General features: G+C 34.7%; 1 protein-coding gene across 2 annotated transcripts in view; it reads left to right on the top strand.

Moving 5' to 3' along the window:
- The window catches only part of LOC138706506 (sodium/potassium-transporting ATPase subunit beta-2-like), a 151,886-nt gene that overhangs the window by 110,118 nt on the left and 21,138 nt on the right, over positions 1–20,630 (top strand). For both annotated transcript variants that reach the window (XM_069835861.1, XM_069835862.1), the window contains exon 2: positions 7,491–7,631. In XM_069835861.1, the coding sequence (XP_069691962.1) occupies positions 7,491–7,631 (141 nt within the window). The remainder of the gene's footprint in view (positions 1–7,490; positions 7,632–20,630) is intronic.

The following is a 20,630-nucleotide window of genomic DNA, read 5'->3' as shown; positions in this document are numbered from 1 at the left end:
TGTAAGTTAGAGAATTCTTTAGCGAACCATTAAAGTCGATAGACGTTAATACAACTCTTAGTAGTAGTACTTAGACTACTTATAGGACCGTTAAAGGTTGAAGAACAAGTAGGCTATGTTCTTGCAACATATGATCAATATTTATTTTTATTTCTTCATCATTAAAATTATTAGCAGGGAAAGGATTTATATGTAAATACATATTTACTTATAAAGCTAATATAATTTATATTTTGCATTATCTTTATGTTTCACAATGTGTAGGGTTGAAAAATCCTACTTTTATTTTCCATATTTTTCCATATTTTAGAGTTTAGTACATATTTTCGTTAATTTCCATATATTTTCCATATTTCATATAAAACAGTCCATATTATATTAGGTTTAACAATAAAACAAAACAAAATTCCATTAACTTTTAAAAATACATTTCAACAATAGAGATTTAAACACATGTTCAGTAATCCCTTTAACATCAGAGTTATTTGAAAATTAGCAGTCCTATCAACAATGGGAAAGTAAGTTACAAAACTGTATTAATTTAATTTAAAATTTTTAACAGACTTCAGTTGTGCAGCTCAACAGTTAAATGCCAGTCAGAGTACACATAGGTTCAGTTTTGTAAATCATACTATAAAGACGGTAAATATGCCAAAAGTACGTCATTCAGTCAATTTAAAATCAAAACTAACAAGTTACATTTCAGAATTTAAAGAAGATGGTTTATCAACTGACAATAAAATATTATTTTGTAATTTGTGTCAGTGTGCAGTATCATCTACACAAAAGTTCCTGGTGCAACAACACATTACAACTAGTAAACATCAGGCCAACAAACAACTAAATTCCAAGCAGAGACAATTGTTTTTAACACAACCAACAACATCGAATGTAAGATCTGAGTTTAACATCGACCTGTGCCGTTCTCTCATCTCTGCTGATATTCCTCTCTACAAACTAAAGAATAAGGTCTTCAGGGAATTCCTTGAAAAATATACTCAACATACAATCCCGGATGAGTCAACACTTAGGAAGACGTATGCTCCATCCATCTACGATGAGACAATACAGAAGATAAGAGATGAAATTAAAGATAGTTCAATTTGGGTTTCCATTGATGAGAATCCCGACAAAGAAGGTAGACTTGTTGGTAATGTAGTTATCGGTTTGTTAAGTGAACAATATTCTGAACGAATTCTTTTACATTGTGATGTTCTAGAAAAGTGCAATAACAAAACTATAGTTAAACTGTTCAACGAAGCTATGGGTATCCTGTGGCCAAAGGGTATTATGTACGATAATGTGTTATTCTTTATTAGCGATGCTGCCCCTTATATGGTCAAAGCTGGACAAGCATTATCTGTTGTATATCCTAAATTGACTCATTTTACTTGTGTGGCGCATGCATTTCATCGTGTGGCAGAAGTGGTCAGAGACAATTTCCCTAAAGTAGATTTGTTGATTTCATCAGTGAAAAAAGTATTTCTCAAAGCTCCCAGTAGAGTTAACGTGTTGAAAGAAATGTACCCTGAAATTCCATTGCCACCAAAGCCAATTTTAACTAGATGGGGTACATGGCTAGAAGCAGTTGAATATTATGCCGAACATATAGACTCTATTAACAATGTTCTCCTTGCATTGGACTCTGAAGATGCAGTCTCAATTGATACTGCGAAAACAGTTACCTGTGACATAAGTGTGAAGAATGACTTAGCTCACATTCAGCATACATTTTCATGCATCATAAAAACGCTCAAAAGTCTCCAAAATAGGCACCTTTCACTATCTGAAAGTTTTGAAATTATAAATAGTACTGTGGAACAACTGAATCGTGGTAGAGGTAAAGTTGCAGATGCAGTAAGAGCTAAGGTGGACACTGTACTTTCAAAAAACCCTGGATATGAAGAACTACAAAAGGTTGTTGCTGTGATGAGTGGTGAATCAACAGTGAAGATTAACTTGGACTTATCCCCAGCAGACATTGTGAAATTGAATTATGTACCAGTTACTTCTTGTGACGTCGAACGCTCTTTTAGTCAGTATAAATCTATCCTCAGAGACAATAGAAGAAGATTCACTTTTCAGCACTTGAAAGAAATGTTTGTAACCTATTGTTATGGTAACAGACAATAAAAATTGTGTTTTGTTGAAACTACATTGGAAGATAAGGTACGTCCATTATATTTTTTGTTTAGTTTGATTAAAATGTACCAATATTTAACGTACATAGTCATTTTTTTATAATTTTAAGTCCATATTTAATTCCATATTTTGGTAAAAATCCATATTTAATTCCATATTTTGGTAAAAATAACTACATATATATTTACATATTTCATATATTTTTAGTCCATATAAATCCGTTCCCTGATTATTAGTATTAAATACTCCTTTGCTGCGCGTAAAGAGTTCATTTATAAAAAAAATTAACTGCTCTCTTTTCCATGCATTTACAGCCGTATAGAAACAAAGTTTTATAAAAGTAAAATCGTGTTAATTCGCATTTTTTCTCTTTAAATTTTTAACATATGTTACATTTACATAGTTTTCATCTTCGGGAGCTAAAACGAATTCTTGAAGTTTCGTTATCCTACGGGAGGGAACACCTTCTTTTGGACAGCCCTAAGTAAAGCGATTAGGATGTTTGCATTACGACACCTCGCATACATATCCTAATGCTGGTTGCCAGGAAACGCAATTTCAAGCAATTATTCACACGCGCAACTTTGTGTCCTGACAGGGAACCGTGAAATGGAGCGAAACTACTGATTCAAATCCCACGGTCCAGAATCAGCGATAGCTTGTGATAGCACTTGCAGCTTGAACCAGTATGTTACAAATTATTACAAAATCGATTTATGGATTTTTATACAGTTTTATTAAGTAGCACTGACCGATTCGGAACCGTCTGATATGTAGACTGTACATATTCTGCCATTTTCAAGGTCCTTTTTGGACTTGAAGTGGACGCTTGCGTAAGATTCTGTAATGTGACTTGTTTCTTGAAGTACTTTATTCAAATTTTAGTACACTTCTCTCAGGAAGTATCACAATGTTTCATCGTTTTCCACGACTGACGATAAGCCCGTCTCTTAGGACCGAAAGGGTATCTTATGAAACAACACAATTGATGATACCATCAGATTTCAAGAGTGAAAAAAAAATGTATTAATTTTGAAAATTAAAATATGCTAACGTGTTATATTACTTCGCTATGATCTCGTCATTGCATTATTTCATGGCCTTGCATTCCACTATCTCGCCGCTGAAATCAGAAGACTTCTTGGTTCAGTATCTTCAGAGATATTTGTACGTAACTCATGTATTTTATATATTTAAATTTTGAATTTTACTAGTAATTGTTTTAGAAGTATGTACAGGGACATGATTTTATCATCATCATCATCCTTCATGCATTAGGAAATTGATTCCTGTAGCAGCTACTGAAATTGGTCCATCCATTCCAATATTTCTTCTTCCCCGAGGTTTATACATGATTTTATTTTTACTAATATTTTTAATATTAACATGGCTATACCTTTGGATTAACGGTTGAAAACAGAAAACACCGTTTGCTACCCTTTCCACGAACGGAGTTCGATGATACTGACGTAAAATACAAGCAAATCACTTTACTAGGTATAGGAGGGGAGAAAAATAGTTCGTCCATTTAAGTAAACTAGGAAATGTCGCAAATTTGAGTTTGATAATTTTCATTAGGTTTTTGTTTAATCAAAATACAGTACAGTATTAACAATAAGTGTTTTTACTCACGAACTGAGTTATCTATGCGAACGTATTCATTATGCAGTGTATATTATACTGTCTACAGCACATTAGCGTACAATGTAGAGAAAGAAGCTAAATTGAAAAAAATAATAATAATATGAATATTTAAACACATTTTTCAAAATGGTGACCGTTCATTTCGATACAGGCTTCAGTTCTAGTGTGCATATTATCGCACTATAGACTATTGCATCTAATTCCAATTACCAGTTTCGTCCTTCGTACTAGTAACTCATGCTGAACTAATTCTGTACCTAGTCTGTAAAAGAGTACCTTACGTACTATAAATTCAATTTTCACTTCTGCCCGATCTGAAAAGATAAACTTACTCAGACATGCTATCTACTGTCCTTTCAAGTAGTTATGTTGCAGGATCGTAGAAAGAGGGGAAATCACGTGACAGTTAATTACTTAACGAGGCCCTTTTATTTAAGTTATTTTAAACAGTTGTATAATATTACAATAGAAATTAATGTTTTCGGAAAAGAGCCAAGGCAGCCCAGCCACTAGCTTTACAGAGGGGGAGTAAAAGTAGGTGGAGGAAATCGGGATGCGACGTAGGAAAATGGACGACAGTACCTGTGCGAAAATATGATTCAATATTGAAAGCTCTTTCGTCACTGGAAAATGCGAACATATTTCTGAAACGTACTATACTCACTAACTCAGTACTATATGCGACCTTGGTTCTGTGTGGAGGACAGTTGGAACTTCATTAGAAGGGATGGGAGAGAAGTACATACAAAAACTCAGGTACAATAAAAATTGAAGTAAAAATAAAACGATGTCCCTGTATAAAATTCAGTACAGTATATAAATATAATTATAGTTACATCTTCTGTTACAATTTCTAAATACGCATCCCAAGTTTGGTAACATTATATAAATACTGGACTTGGACACAATCTTTCTTCAGAAATTACTTCACTTTTCTTGTATCGCTATGCATAAACCAACAATGTCAATTTTTAAATCGGTTAATTTTTAATTACATTTCTCGTCTGAGTGATTCGCAAGCAGAAAATTAATCGTTCATCAACATTAATATTAACATTTGTGTTGGCAGCAATACATCTACGAAGAATTTCAATGCTATGGTTCGCAAGGAAAATGTGTTTCGCACCTCGATTAAATTCTCCCCAACCGAATGCCTCTCCATCACTCAAATTAAAAAAAAAAAATCTGTCGTCGCGCCACTTTTAGAGTGATACAATGATCCGAAAGTAACACATTAATTTCTGCCTCCCCAATAAGTATTATAAACGAAGAATGATACAAATTCGACGACAGAAGCACCGGTAGAGGCTAGCATTGCCACACAGCATCAAATTTTTGTAAAACCATTACAATATTCATATTGCGCAACAGTAGTTTCCCAATATCAGAGTACATTATGCTTGTATAACCCTGACTGTCGTTGCAATTTTCTATCTGATAGTAACAATAATACTGGCTTGTTATGTAGATTACTGCAATCCTTTAAAATAAGTTGTAGGCCTATGTCGCTGCCAGATTAGCATATAATGCAGAGGAATGAAGTCAATACTGAACATCCTCCATATGCCATGTCTTGCTGTTCTGTTACTATGTAAAAACTGCCTTAAAGTTTTGAAGTTAATTTTTTAAAATAATTATTGATTCTCTTGAAATCATCACCACATAGAAATAATAATTGCTAGTATATCACCAACAAATCGAGTATGAACTCAAGATATGATGTATACAGGATGTTTCAGGATCAAATACACTAAGTGGGAATTGGGAATGCTAGAGAAACATTTTTTGTCACACAAAATGGGGTTGCCGACTCGTCGTTATCATGCTACACGATGATCAAATCGTATTAAGAAATTTAAGAATTGTATTACAGATCACCAAAAGAAACAGAAGTGAAATGTCCTAGCAGATAAAATGGTAGCTGGTTACAAGCTAACTGCCTAAGTTTTAAAATAAAATTACGACTTATTTTCAATCCTCTTCAATTTTACAATCGTAGGTATGTTTTCTACAAAATTAGGGCATTCATTTTAGTTAATATGCGTTATTTCCAAAATATTTTGAAATCTAAATCTAATGACAAAAAGAAGTAATTTTGTACGTTTTGAGACCTAAAAAAAATATATAAAAAAATAGAACTTCTATATAGAATTCCTTCATAAAATTAAAACTAGGAAAGCTACAAGCAGTGTTTTTTTTTACTCCGTTAGTTTGTACATTGTGAATATTATAAATATTGTGAATACGAAGAAATATGTATAATATACTCAATGTTGATGAAGTGTTAAAATTAAAATTTGAACATAACCGAAGAAAATTAATACCACTTTAGATCTGATCAACATAATTCCAATAATGCAGGTTGTCTCCTGCGTTGGTTACGCGTTTTAGATTATTATTATTATTATTATTATTATTATTATTATTATTATTATTATTATTATTATTATTACACATTATTTGTTCTACAGTACGTTATTACTTATGCTTTCCCCCTACTATGACTATGATTACATTTTATAATTGAAGACCTCCCAGGAAAAAGGATGTAACATAAGATTCCTGGAATACGAGTATATTATGTAAGTGGAAAAAAATAATTTTAAAGCATTTCTTTATAACAAAAATTATTGCGCTCAGTGGCTGAATAAACTTATATCCTTGTTTAGTCAAATGTTTGTGATAGTAAATATAGGCCTAATGAATTATGCCCCAGAAATTATTTTCCTTTCTCCTGCAACTTGAATAATATAGTTTTGTTAGTTAGGCCTACATCCTTATTTCGGTGGGGGAGGAGGGTCTTCAATTGCCTATTAGAAAATATAACTCTGTAATAATAATAATAATAATAATAATAATAATAATAATAATAATAATAATAATAATAATTGGCGTCTACATTTATTTATACGCTATTGTTACACTAGCACTGTTTAACTTCAAAATAGATCCATATATCGTGCATGTTGATCGCCTAGTTGATTTTAGGTCTTAGCCAAAAAAAGGTTAAGAGCCCCTGAATTAGTAAAACAAATCTCATGCACCTTCTGGTAGTAAAGTACATATTTGCTATAATTATATATTCTGTTCTCCGACCTCTTTAAATTTTGAAATTATTTATCAGACTGAAATGTACTTATGTTTAACATGAAACTTACAGTTCATATCATATCGTGGCACAAAAATCTTTAAGTTATATAATTTGGATTCTTAATACGTACTTTTCTGTTTTCAGTAATTAAATAAAAATAAATTTCCTCCGTTTTCAGTAGTTTCTGATTCTCATTAATGATTTAAAATCACACTTTCAAAAATATAGGCCTAGTCTATTAATTTATTCATAATGTCTCTTGTGAAAACACGGTCGTCTACACGAGACAGCCAATCACTAACTTCGAGTCCCTACTCCATCAGAACCATCGTCCTTATTCCACTGAATCTGATGAGCACCGATGAATTCTGCTGTTGGATTTTTAAATCATTCCGATGAATTTATTTCGGTGCATTTCCCAGTGAACGCTTTGATGATATCAATGTACCCATGGATTACACTTCTGCAGTCCATGGTTTTTGAAATCATGTAAGGGGCATTGTAAAGTAATTTCTGTTCAATTCCAGTATGTGCTGTTTTTTTAACCAGAATATACGCAGGCGTCCACGCTTGAACTGTGTAGTTGTAACACACTGTTCTCTTTTTTCTGCAGGCAAGATCGGCTTGTTCTACCTTATCTTTTATGGAGTCCTCGTTGCTTTGTTTGCTGTCTGCCTGTGGGTGTTTTCCCAGACGTTGGACCCCAGGATTCCATCCTGCAAGCTCAGTGGTTCCCTCATAGGGACGTCACCAGGTTAGTATTGCAATTAGGTCTATTTTCCTCAAAACATGCAGCAGATCACTTTGCATGGCTATACAATCTAGCATAGTTCTCGTGTACAATATTTTGAAACTATAATCATTAAACTTATATGAATTGTTAATATAAATAATAAACACTTGCGCCGGGTTCGATCCCCGGCGTAAACCCGATTTATGACTTCTGTTGGGGAAGCCCGTTGTCTAGAGTCTAGGTAACACAGGAAGTTTTTTCGGGAGCTTCGATTCCCCTGTGGCCAGGTTGGGCGAGTAAATTACCTGTACGTACATGTAAAATACGTAATGTAGACAATTGTTTTATACACGGAGTAATAAACTAACATTTATTGATTTTGACAATCTAAATATCAATTACTTCATTCCTTTTAAGTCCTGATAAGAAAAATGTCTGTTGCAGCAGAAAAAATGATTTTTTTTTGTGATTTTATACTGTAGTTTTTACATAGATTATAACATTTGTTCATACTTTCATTCACTCTAATACTTAAAAAATAGCAATCCTTTGCTTACTTTCAGTTTGTTTGTTGGAAAAACCCCATAACATCCTAATTAATTTGGGGGGGGGGAGACTTTATATATATTATAAAACACAACTAATAATGAATAAACCTAACATTTAGCAACTAATATCCCTTGTTAAATACATTTTGACAATTAAAATACAATTAATTAAACTACAACAGTTTTTATTGATTTCCCGAAAGTTTTGTTTTTATCGCGCTTGGAGTTTTAAAAAGCCGATTCTAGTATTAAAGGAATTTTTATAGTATAATAGTTAAAGGTAAATATGATTTTAACATAATCACTCATTAAATGTAATAATTTCCTAAATTTTATGTGATTAATGACTAATCATCAGAGTTGGGAAGCATGGCGGAATAGACTTTTTGTATGTGAGAACATTAATGAACTTATTTTTTTCAATCTTCGCTTCCACTGGTATTACCATTTTATTGGTCGTAGGCCATGTGTACACCTCTGAGTAGAAACCTTTCACTTCATCCGGTATGTATTACAAAATCTTCTTAAGTCTCCATTTTTTTTAACAATAATTGGTAGCCTCGAGTTATAAGCTAGGTTTGTCGGCAGTTCAAACGGTAAATTTTCATCACAAATTGAACAAAATGAGACTGAAAATAAAAGTTCTTGGAGGTTTTTTTACGTGTTTTACATTTATTACGTTAATTACGCATTATTTACGCGTATTTTACTGTAATGTAAAAAACCTTTTTTACACGTGAAGTCCCAACCCTGCCTGTGGCATCCCAACAAATCTCCATCATCTCGTCTCATCATGGGCGTAGCGTAGACCAGCCTCCTACGGCGCGCAATTATTTCAGCGCTATTTTTAAGCTACGCACAGCCTGCAAAGGGGCTGTAGAGGCTATCGGCAATGTCGAATGCTCCGCCCGCGAAACATGCAGCTTGCATTTCTGTAATAAACACATCTATATGGGCTAATACTTGTAAGGAAAATCACGTGTGGTTAAGTTCAAGTTAACAACACTCTGTGTCACTACTGCGCAAAACAAGTGCTCGGTTGCCCACAATCAGTTATTGAATGAAATCATGCCGATAATGTAGTAGGTCTACACCAGCAGTGACCAAAGCGGGTGTCGTGATTACGTCGTGTAATCACAGACATTCCAACGGGTACGAGGAGTTTCCTGTACATTGCTGTGTTTCATTCGCGTCCTGAAGGCAAGCAGTGGCGGTATCATGTTCTACAAACTCTGTCTCTACAAGCAGTAAGAAGTGTTTTCGTAAAGCATGAGAAAGAGAACTTTTTTGTTCTGTTGGACAAAATGTAATATGTTTACTTTGCTAAATGGTTCAATTAGGAATATATAGAAACATTAATTGCCACGCTGAATAATGTATTATTGTTATTATTATTATTATTATTATTATTATTATTATTATTATTATTACTGATCACTAAGTATGTATTTCTATAATTCTTCTGAACGTGCATGAATATTGATATTTTTAGATCTTCTCTCTAGAAGGATAAAATTATTAGGTTTTATCTCAATTTTAATCTTCTTAATCTTTAGATGAGGGTAACTATTTATTAGTTATTCATTTAATAATAATACTGTAGAAACGCTGATTCAATATTATGTGCCAACGAACTGTTAAACGCCAGGAATTGACATTTAAATCATAGCCAGGAAGAGAAAGATGAGATAAATAAATGTTGGGAAGTCAGCTACCTAATGGAGTTTGAAATATCTCCTGTTCTATTAAAAGGCTTTAGACCACAACTTCTCAAAAGAGTAATGATTAAAATAGCTTAAATAACTTGTCCATAAGAAGTTTTTAATTTTGAAAAACTACGAATTTCTCGACCAAGTATCGACAGAAGAATTTAGAAAATTCCTGATTATATTCAAGAGGAAGGTTAAAGAAAGAAGCAAGAAAAATCGTACTTATTATTCACTGCCTCTTGATGACAGCAGTGACATTACTGATACAACAAAGCTTGAGATTTTATCCGCGGGACTGATCAAGATGTTAGTACAGGAACCACCACTGGTTATAGTTTTCATGCCCAGTACCTTTCCTCCGTCTCCTTACTTCATAGGCTGTCTGTCGCATGTAATCACTGCAGCTCGAGTTTTGGTCATCGCTGGTCTACACGTTAGAACAGGATTTTGTATGTTGATTTTGTGAAAACAGAGTCATTGGGACAATTAAAAACTTGTTATGTAAATTTCCTAATATCGCTATTTAAAACACAAACATAATAAAACTAACCATGTCCCTATTGTAGGCCTTGAAGGCCCACAAGATAGCAGGAGGTTATGACTCCCACCTTTTCTAGGTAGTTTGCATTAATAGCAGTGAAGATGTCGATGCTTACATCTCTATCCCTAAAGAAATACTCATTTCTGTCAGACGTTAGAGACTGAATAAACCCCAGAGCCATAGTGCCGCCGGAAGGATTTGATCAATGAAAAAAATCCATGATCCAAACGGAAATCGAACCCATGACCTTCAAGCTTGCAGCGCAACGCCTTAACCGCGACGTTACCGCGCAGCCAATGTAAATAAAACGTGTAGCTTGTCTATTTCAGTGAAGAAAACGGAAATGGTGACGTTTTGTGCTAAAAGATAAGTTATAGTTATAAGAAATTGGATATCCTCTTCCTCTCTCATGCCATGGGGTTTGTAACTGGGAATTTTGAAGGAAGAAATGTGTCAGTACAACTCCCACGCTTCAAAAGAACTAGAAGACAGTATTGCAGGAGATATTAATCACGTAAGATCTCAAGAACTAATCATCATTCCACATTTGTCAACGCAAAATCCTTCCGCGCTCCGACAGCTGGTTAGTCCTATGTTCGCGCCGGAAAATGAGGCATTCATCGACACTTGTGAGTTATGACAGAGATTATTTTAAACTAACATCCTAACATAAAACATCGAATTCATGCGAGATTTTTACAAGAATGTAATTACATTACGAAGCATTCACGTCAGATAACAGAGTGTTTCTAAAGGGATCCCTCCCTCGTGATGTTTGAGCTCTGAATTACAGGCAGCTGGTTCAGCCGTTATAATTCATCCTACACTATTTTTTGTAGGTTATTTTACGACGCTATATCAACAGCTTAGGTTATTTAGCGTCTGAATGAGATGAAGGTGATAATGCCGGTGAAATTAGTCCAGGGTCCAGCACCGAAAGTTACCCAGCATTTGCTCATATTGGGTTGAGGGAAAACCCCGGAAAAAACCTCAACCAGGTAACTTGCCCCGACCGGGAATCGAACCCGGGCCACCTGGTTACGCGGCCAGACGCGCTGACCGTTACTCCACAGGTGTGGACTCCTACACTATTACTAGGCCTATACATAATATATCTCAGGACGTTAACAACACGCAATCTAATACAGCAAAGCACCGACATCGTATCTAATGCAGTACAAGGAGCAAACAGTAACAGAAACTGATGAACGACCACTGTTCCCATCTCCGTGTTTGGGTTAGGGTTTTGAGTGGAACGCAGCCGTAGCTAAATTACATAACTTCCTTGTTATATTATGTTAACTTATATTCTGTAGTATGTTATGTTAATTTATTAATAAATGAATCCGATTTTCTGTAGTTATATAATATCATTCATTGGGAGATGCACTATCACCTTTATTTTTTAACTTCGCTCTAGAATATGCCATGAGGGAAATTCAGGATAACAGACAGGGTTTGGAACTGAACGGGTTACATCAGCTTCTTGTCTATGCGGATGACGTGAATATGTTAGGAGAAAATCCACAAACGATTACGGAAAACACGGAAATTTTACTTGAAGCAAGTAAAGCGATAGGTTTGGAAGTAAATCCCGAAAAGACAGAGTAGGCCTATATGATTATTTCTCGCGACCAGAATATTGTACGAAATGGAAATATAAAAACTGGAGATTTATTCTTCGAAGAGGTGGAAAAATTCAAATATCTTGGAGCATCAGTAACAAATATAAATTAGACTCGGGAGGAAATTAAATGCAGAATAAATATGGGAAATGCCTGTTATTATTCCCTTGAGAAGCTTTTATCATCTAGTCTGCTGTCAAAAAATCTGAAAGTTAGAATTTATAAAACAGTTATATTACCGGTTGTTCTGTATGGTTGTGAAACTTGGACTCTTATTTTGAAAGAGGAACAGAGATTAAGGGTGTTTGAGAATAAGGTTCTTAGGAAAATATTTGGGGGCTAAGAGAGATGAAGTTACAGGAGAATGGAGAAAGTTACACAACGCAGAACTTCACGCATTGTATTCTTCACCTGACATAATTAGGAACATTAAATCCAGACATTTGAGATGTGCAGGTCATGTAGCACGTATGGGCGAATCCAGAAATGCATATAGAGTGTTAGTTGGGAGGCCGGAGGGAAAAAGACCTTTGGGGATGCCGAGACGTAGATGGGAGGATAATATTAAAATGGATTTGACGGAGATGGGATATGATGATAGAGAGTGGATTAATCTTGCACAAGATAGGGACCGATGGTGGGCTTATATGAGGTCGGCAATGAACCTTCGGGTTCCTTAAAGCCATTTGTAAGTAAGTAAGTAAGTATAATTTCGAACAACTCACTGACGTCATATTGATGTGTGAATCGTTTTGACTATCAATTGCATTGCTGTCTCGAGACTATGCCTCATGGAATGAGGAAGTAGTTATGATGTGTATGTATGTATGTATGTATTTATTTACACTGCAAGTGGGCAAGCACCCGGTGGCAGTGGTATATACAATATTAACAATACACAGTTAAAATGATAAGCTATACACAATAAAATTTACAATACATAATACAATTTACAACACATATACAATTTTATACGCAATACAATAAGAATACACAATACAATTTAACACAATAATAATAAAACATAAAATAAAACACCTAATTTTACAACACAACCTACATAATTATGTATAGGTCCTACATAAGTTTCAATAGTCTTTCACTTTACTCTCATCTCATTCCCTGTAGTGGCATTATGACGCATTTCACTGACACTTTAGCACACATTTCACTGACACTCTGTAACACATTTCACTGACACTATAGAACACATTTCATTGACGCTATAAATTATCACTGATCGGAACTGTTCACTGCACTGTAAACCATAACTTCACTGACTCACCTCGCTTCACTGATACAACAGTTCAAATAAGTCAAATAATTGCATTCTTATGCATACTTATAAACAGAACTACATTTAAACTAAACATTTCTAGTCTAAGGCCCTCTTACACGCTATTTTTAAATAATTTACAATTCAAACCAAGGAAGTAAACTCGTCAGGCTAGATAAATACATGTCACCTTAAAAAATTAAATGTTGAATGTCACCTTAATTTTAATTTTCACTTTATACACAACTCTTTAAATTATTCTTGAATCTCCTTAAGGAAGGACAGCCCTCAAAGACCGCTGCAGGTAGGTCATTCCAATCATTTATAGTTCTATTTAAAAATGAGAATTTACCTATATCCGTTTTCTGTTTCCTACATTTGATTTTAAAATCATGATCGTTCCTACCATAGTACGTTGGCTTTTCTAACCGAGCCGTTATGTCTACCCATGCTTTCTGACCTAGATGTGCTCTATACAATGATGTTATTCTAGTTTTCCTACGTCTGTTTTCCAAAGTTTCCCATTTAAGTTCTTTTATCGTATCGTTCCCATCTTCTCTTTTACCTTTAACAAATTTAGCTGCCCTATACTGGATTCTTTCTAAGGAATTTATCTGATATATTCTATAGGGATCCCAACACGTAGTTCCGTATTCCATTAACGGTCGCACTAATGTTAGATATGCTATTTCCCTCGATTTGGGGCTAGCCTTTCTCAAGATTCTCATAATAAAGTGAAGTAATTAACGAAAAGGCTCTGCCTTGTTAAATTTAACGCAGGAAGTATAAAGACAAATGAGAAGAAACAACATTCTATTTCAAAACCCAAACATCTTACAATCCCAACCATGCTCACAATAACAATCACGCAGTTATAGGGATTCGATGACGTCACCGTCACTTCTTATTGGTTATCTTTTCTGTATCATCAGGGAGTACATATCGTTATGTCGAGAGACCCATCCCTCCATTACACTTTCTTAAAAGTCAGGAAAACTGTGACTGATTTGAAAGTGTCGCATTGCACGATCAACACAACTTTCTCTGCCTTCACTATGTATAAAATTTGAGGAAGACATTGCTGCCACAAATTTTGGCAAACAAAATGCAGTCGTTCGTTCTCTTTGCGGGATGTAAATTCTCGGATTGCGCCTTGATAAATCTTCCATCAACCATCCTTTTGGATTTAGTTACAAGAATTCATGAACAACTCAATGCAGACAAAATTACAATCAGATAACGACGCAATTAATAGCAGTGAAATATTATGTACATGTATTCAAACCTTTTAGAGATATTCAAAGGCACTCATTTGATGATATGACTGTAATGGAGCATGTTTAGAATGAGAGTGGCAAGTGAAATCTAAAGTACCGGCATTTGAAGAAAATCTATCAGTCAATTATCTACCAAAAATCGCATAGGATTAATGCAAAATCAAACCGTGGCATTTGATAAGAACAGGCACACAAAATCATAAACATATCCTTTGTGTTACACAAATTTGAAAGTTGCAAACAAAAGCTTCACGTTGTTTACAGTCTGATTATGAATCACTTAGCGAGTTATTCTAATATGTATAACAGTACTTACGTACAATGAACTTCCTCCACTCATCCTGAAGTCTTTGACATTGCCCAAGACTTTCCACTTGAAGGTATGATGTTATATCCTTTGCACATCAGCTCATGTTATCGTAGTACGCATGTATGTCAGCAAGAAGAGATGATCTGGTTGGAAATGTCGGAGCAATTACATCAAAACCTGTAATTCAAAGAAAGCTACATCAAACTTGACACAGAAAAACAATTATGTGCTTCTACAAACGGGGTACAAGAAAATAAAACGAACGGATCAGTTATTTGAAATAGGCTTTTTGACACATTGCTCTATACACTGCTATTACCTCTAATCAGGTATAACAGATTGATCGGCCTAAAACATTTTCAAGAAAGAAACTTTTATCAGTTTCACTATACTGCCATCTGGCGACTGCAAAAGAAGACACGTTATAATCCTGATGATATTTATCATGTTTAAATGTTAAAAAGAAAGGAAAAAAGAGAATGATTTTTTTGTAGAATATTTCACTTTTGGTGAAAATGTTTGAATGTAAATTATATTTTTCTTATACTGAATCATGTACAATATTTCATATACATTTTATAAAAGGCAGGAGTCCTTTTTGCGATCTGGTACTTTAATACAATTAGGCCTATATTTCTAGGGGGAAAAATTGCTTCGAGTAATAGCTTGCAGCTGTACTTCCATCTACCGGTCGTTACCAAAAAATTCATTTTCAGCATTGGAGGTCCTAGTGGTTGTTCTCTTTTATATGTTGCCATTTTATAGCATGGTAATGGCCATTCTGATATATAGAGTGAACCGTAAGTAATGCCATTAATTTTTCAAGTGGTTATTCTTTGAGACATTTGAAACAAAAAAGTAAATACAATTTTGCTCATCTTTGCTTCCTTTTCGAGATAAAAATTGTTTTATATGAAACATTTCTTAGCGTATTTTGGGAAAGCTATTAAATTAAATCCCAATATGTTCAGTCAATTTAAGAGAGCAATGTATTATAATAATAAATGATTGAACGAATTTTAGGCTTGTTCTTTAAATGTGCAGAAATTTGATCCGAACAAATGTAACTTTTCGTTCTGAAAAGGAATTTTAAAATATTACATTTGTTCGGATCAAATTTCTGCACATTTAGAGGACAAAACTAAAATTCTTTCAATCATTTTATTGTCATAAGACTGTGTTCTCTTAAATTGACTGAGCATATTGGGAATTAATTCAATGGCTTTCCCAAAACAAGCTATGAAATGTTTGATATAAAACAATCTTTATCTCGAGAAGGAAGCAGAAACGAGCAACGCTGTATTAAACTTTTTTGTTTGAAATATCTCAAAGAATAAACCCCTGAAATTAAGGGCAATATTTACAGTTCACTCTGTATATGATCAGGGGTATTATACCATCACCATCGACATGTCTTGAGACATTTTACGAATTTCATGCCCTCTTAAAAAGCATACATGATCAGAAATACTGTCGAATTTAGTGGAGGAAGACATAGTTCCCAGAGCTAAAGGAGTGCAACAAAGAAGCACTCGGGGCAAGGGAAGGGCATGAAACATAAACAGGAAGAAAAAGTTCTAACAGAAAGAGACCCCGAATTTTTTTTTTAATTTGCAAGTCATTATCATTAACACATCACCACTACACATGGCCGCTATAACGCGTACTACGATTTCAAAACTTGTCGCGGTAATGTTTATCGTATTATTAAATTTATTTTTCTCAAAACATTACATTTAATCATTTTTGACGTGACCTTGTCCTTACTGAAGGTATAAAACCAGGAATTTATCACATTTTATGTGTAACAGGAAGCAGTAATATTGCTTTCAGACAGTGATATCATGCACTTAAATCAAAGTACAGGACGAGTCCATATCATACAAGGGGAGTATCGTCAAAAACAAATGAAAGCATAGGACGAGTCCATCTCATACGAGGAGAGAAGGCTGAAGTTGCTCAGTAACTGAAGTACAAATTAACCAAACATAGTTCATCCACTAATGTGTAATATGTGTAAAGTAATAACACAGTATCATTAAATAATCCATAGAAGGGTATCATGTTAGTAGGTCTATCATTAAATTCCGACAATCTCCCACTAAACTAAATATAACATAAAATTAATAAAATAACAATCCACTCAATCAATGTGATTAAAAAATTCTTTGTCACTTTTTATTCTGATAATAATGCAGTGAATTATTCGTCCTCTTGCCATTTACATGCACAAGCTACATTTTATAAAACGAATAATCAATATATTGACAGCGAGAGGCGTAAAGTTACCTCTTAACGTGGAGTGTAAATGTGGAAAGTTTCATAATAATATTTGAGTGAGTCTATTACTGACGAAATAAATAAAACACGTCAGTTGGTGAATTTAACTATCTGAAAGTCTCAACGAGTAAAATTCCTTTTCTTTTCTCATTAAGAACAAACATATAGCAAACCTTTGAAATGCGGGGTTTTATAATATCTTATCAGTACTGTTCGGATGAAGTAGTTGTATCAGGATAGGTGTCCTTGGTCCTTGCGTATTGTTTACAAACATTAACTGTTGGGAAGAGCGCCCCCTCACTCCAGCTAAAACATCGGTGAATGAACAGTACCAGGTACAGCCCTAGCTAATGTTTGTAAACAAATCGCATGAACCAAGGATGCCTCATGCAGCTATCTGCATCAAATAAAGGATGCTATATTAAAAAAAAAATCCCTATAGCTTCAGATAGAAATTATCAAGTCTTATACAGGGACATCATTTTATTTTTACTTCCAATTTTATTGTACCTGAGTTTTTGAATGTACTTCACTCCCACCCCCTCTACTAGTAAACTTCTAACCGTTCACGACACAGAGCTGAGGGCGCGTAGGCAGTACTGAGTTAGTGAGTATAGTACGTTCCAGAAATATGTTCGCGTTTTTCAGTGACGAAAGAGCTTTCAATATTGAATCATATTTTCGCACAGGTACTGTCGTCCGTTTGCCTACGTCGCCTCCCGGTTTCCCTCTGTTCGCCCCTCTGTAAAGTCTAGTAGCTGGGCTGTCTTAGCTCTTTTCTGAAAACATTAATTTCTGTTAGGAATTGGAAGTCTACGTAATATTATACAAGTCTTCAAAATAACTTAAATAAAAGGGCCTCGTTAAGTAATTAACTGTCACGTGATCCCCCCCTTTCTACGACCCTGCGACAAAACCACTTGAACGGACAGTAGATAGCATTTCTGAGCATTTCTGAGTAGTTTTATCTTTTGGGATCGGGCAGAAGTGAAGATTGAATTTACAGTACGTAAGGTACTCTTTTATAGACTAGGTACAGAATTATTTCAACATGAGTTACTCGTACGAAGGACGAAACTGGTAATTGGAATTAAGTACAATAGTCTATAGTGTGATAATATGCAGAAAAGAACTGAAGCCTGTATCGAAATGAACGGCCACCATTTTCAAAAATGTGTTTAAATATCCATATTATGATTATTTTTCAATTTAACTTCATTCTCTATATTGTACGCTAATGTGCTGTAACAGTACAATATACACTGCATAATTAATACGTCCGAATGGATAGCTCAATTCGTGAGTAAAAACACTAAGTGTTAATACTGTACTGTATTTTGATTAAACAAAAACCTAATGAAAATTATCAAACTCAAAATTGCGATATTTCCTAGTTTACATAAATGAACTATTTTTCTTCCCTCCTATACCTAGTAGGGTGATTTGTATTTTACGCCAGTATCATCGAACTCCAGTCGTGGAAGGGGGAGCAAGCGGTGTTTCCTGTTTCAATCGTTAATAGAAAGGTATAGCCAGATTAATATTAAAAATGTTAGTAAAAATAAAATGATGTCCCTGTACTATTCTGACGGATAGAGTTAAGTCCGAGTTTAACTCCTGTCCTGTGTTGTCCCAGAAGCGGCCGTTTGCCTTGCTATCCGCTGTATGTGTCTGTCAAGTGTTGGCCAAAAGATAATACTCTTCCCTATTCCGTAATGGATTGTAAGTCGGTATGAAAGGAGAAGATGAAACATGACAAAGAAAAAAAAAGAAAGAAAGAAAATCATCATTAAGTATTTTGATTCTTCAAATGTGATTAGTGATCATTGTACCATCAGCTGTGTTTTGTATTTAATAAACGTAGGCTACTTAAGAAACGTAGGCTACCTTCAATTTTTAACTTCGCTCTAGAATACGCCATTAGAAATGTTCAGGAGAACAGAGAGGGTTTGGAATTGAACGGGTTACATCAGCTTCTTGTCTCTGCGAATGACGTGAATATATTCCGAGAAAATCCACAAACGATTAGGGAAAACACAGAAATTTTACTTGAAGCAAGTAAAGCAATAAGTTTGGAAGTAAATCCAGAAAAGACAAAGTATATATTATGTCTCGTGACCAGAATATTGTACAAAATGGAAATATAAAAATTGGAGATTTATTCTTCGAAGAGGTAGAAAAATACAAATATCTTGGAGCAACAGTAACAAATATAAATGACATTCGGGATGAAATTAAACGCAGAATAAATATGGGAAATGCCTGTTATTATTCGTTTGAGAAGCTTTTGTCATCTAGGCTGCTGTCAAAAAATCTGAAAGTTAGAATTTATAGAACAGTTATATTACCGGTTGTCTGTATGGTTGTGAAACTTGGACTGTCACTTTGAGAGAGGAACAGAGATAAGGGTGTTTGAGAATAAAGTTCTTAGGAAAATATTTGGGGCTAAGCGGGATGAAGTTACAGGAGAATGGAGAAAGTTACACAACGCAGAACTGCACGCATTGTATTCTTCACCTGACATAATTAGGGACATTAAATTCAGACTTTTGAGATGGGCAGGGCATGTAGCACGTATGAGCGAATCAAAAAATGCTTATAGAGTATTAGTTGGGAGGCCGAGACGTAAGTGAGAGAATAATATTAAAATGGATTTGAGGGCGGTGGGATATGATTATAGAGACTGGATTAATTTTGCACAGGATAGGGACCGATGGCGGGCTTATGTGAGGGCGGTAATGAGCCTGCGGGTTCCTTAAAAGCCATTTGTAAGTAAGTCTACTTAAGAAAGCAGAACTCACTGTTGAACTCAGTGATGTTCAGCCGCTACCCGTACCAGAGCATTCCATTGACATGCATTCTATACAATGCCTGTTCTGTCCAAATACTGTACATCCGTTTATTCTACAGCCTTGATGATTTCTCTGAAAACGAACCACAAAAGACTACCTCTTAAGATTCTTGAAATAGAAGTGTAACTTCAGTTACAGGAAATGTTACGCAGATTCTTTGGGGAAAATATATGTACATTAAAAATTTCGTGAACTGCATGAATAAATTGCATTTTAACTACTGTACCTATATTGCAGGCATTTCTCTCTACCTTACTAGATTCTAGTCAACATCCTTTATGAGCGAGATGCCACCGATACATTTTAAACAATAGTATTAGAAAGGGGATGAACAAGATGGTTCTCAATGTACACAGTTTCATAAAGAAAATAATAATGAGCTGAGTAGTCAAAAATGGTACCAGAGCAGTCTCTCTAAAAAAGGTGAAGGGGTTTTTGCCTGAACAAAAAAACAGGAAGTTGAAGGAACATCAATGAGCAGGTCTACACCAGGGAAGAAACTGGATGGCAAAGGGCCGCTGCTAATATTGACGACGACAAATGAATGAATGATACGACGAACGATTCACTAATTATATCCTTTTCACGAAATTTCTCCTACA

Source organism: Periplaneta americana, chromosome 9, assembly GCF_040183065.1.
Source record: "Periplaneta americana isolate PAMFEO1 chromosome 9, P.americana_PAMFEO1_priV1, whole genome shotgun sequence".
Classification (NCBI taxonomy): Eukaryota; Metazoa; Arthropoda; class Insecta; order Blattodea; family Blattidae; genus Periplaneta; species Periplaneta americana.
The sequence above is the reverse complement of the archived record's forward strand: the minus strand, read 5'-3'. Positions and strand labels throughout refer to the sequence as shown.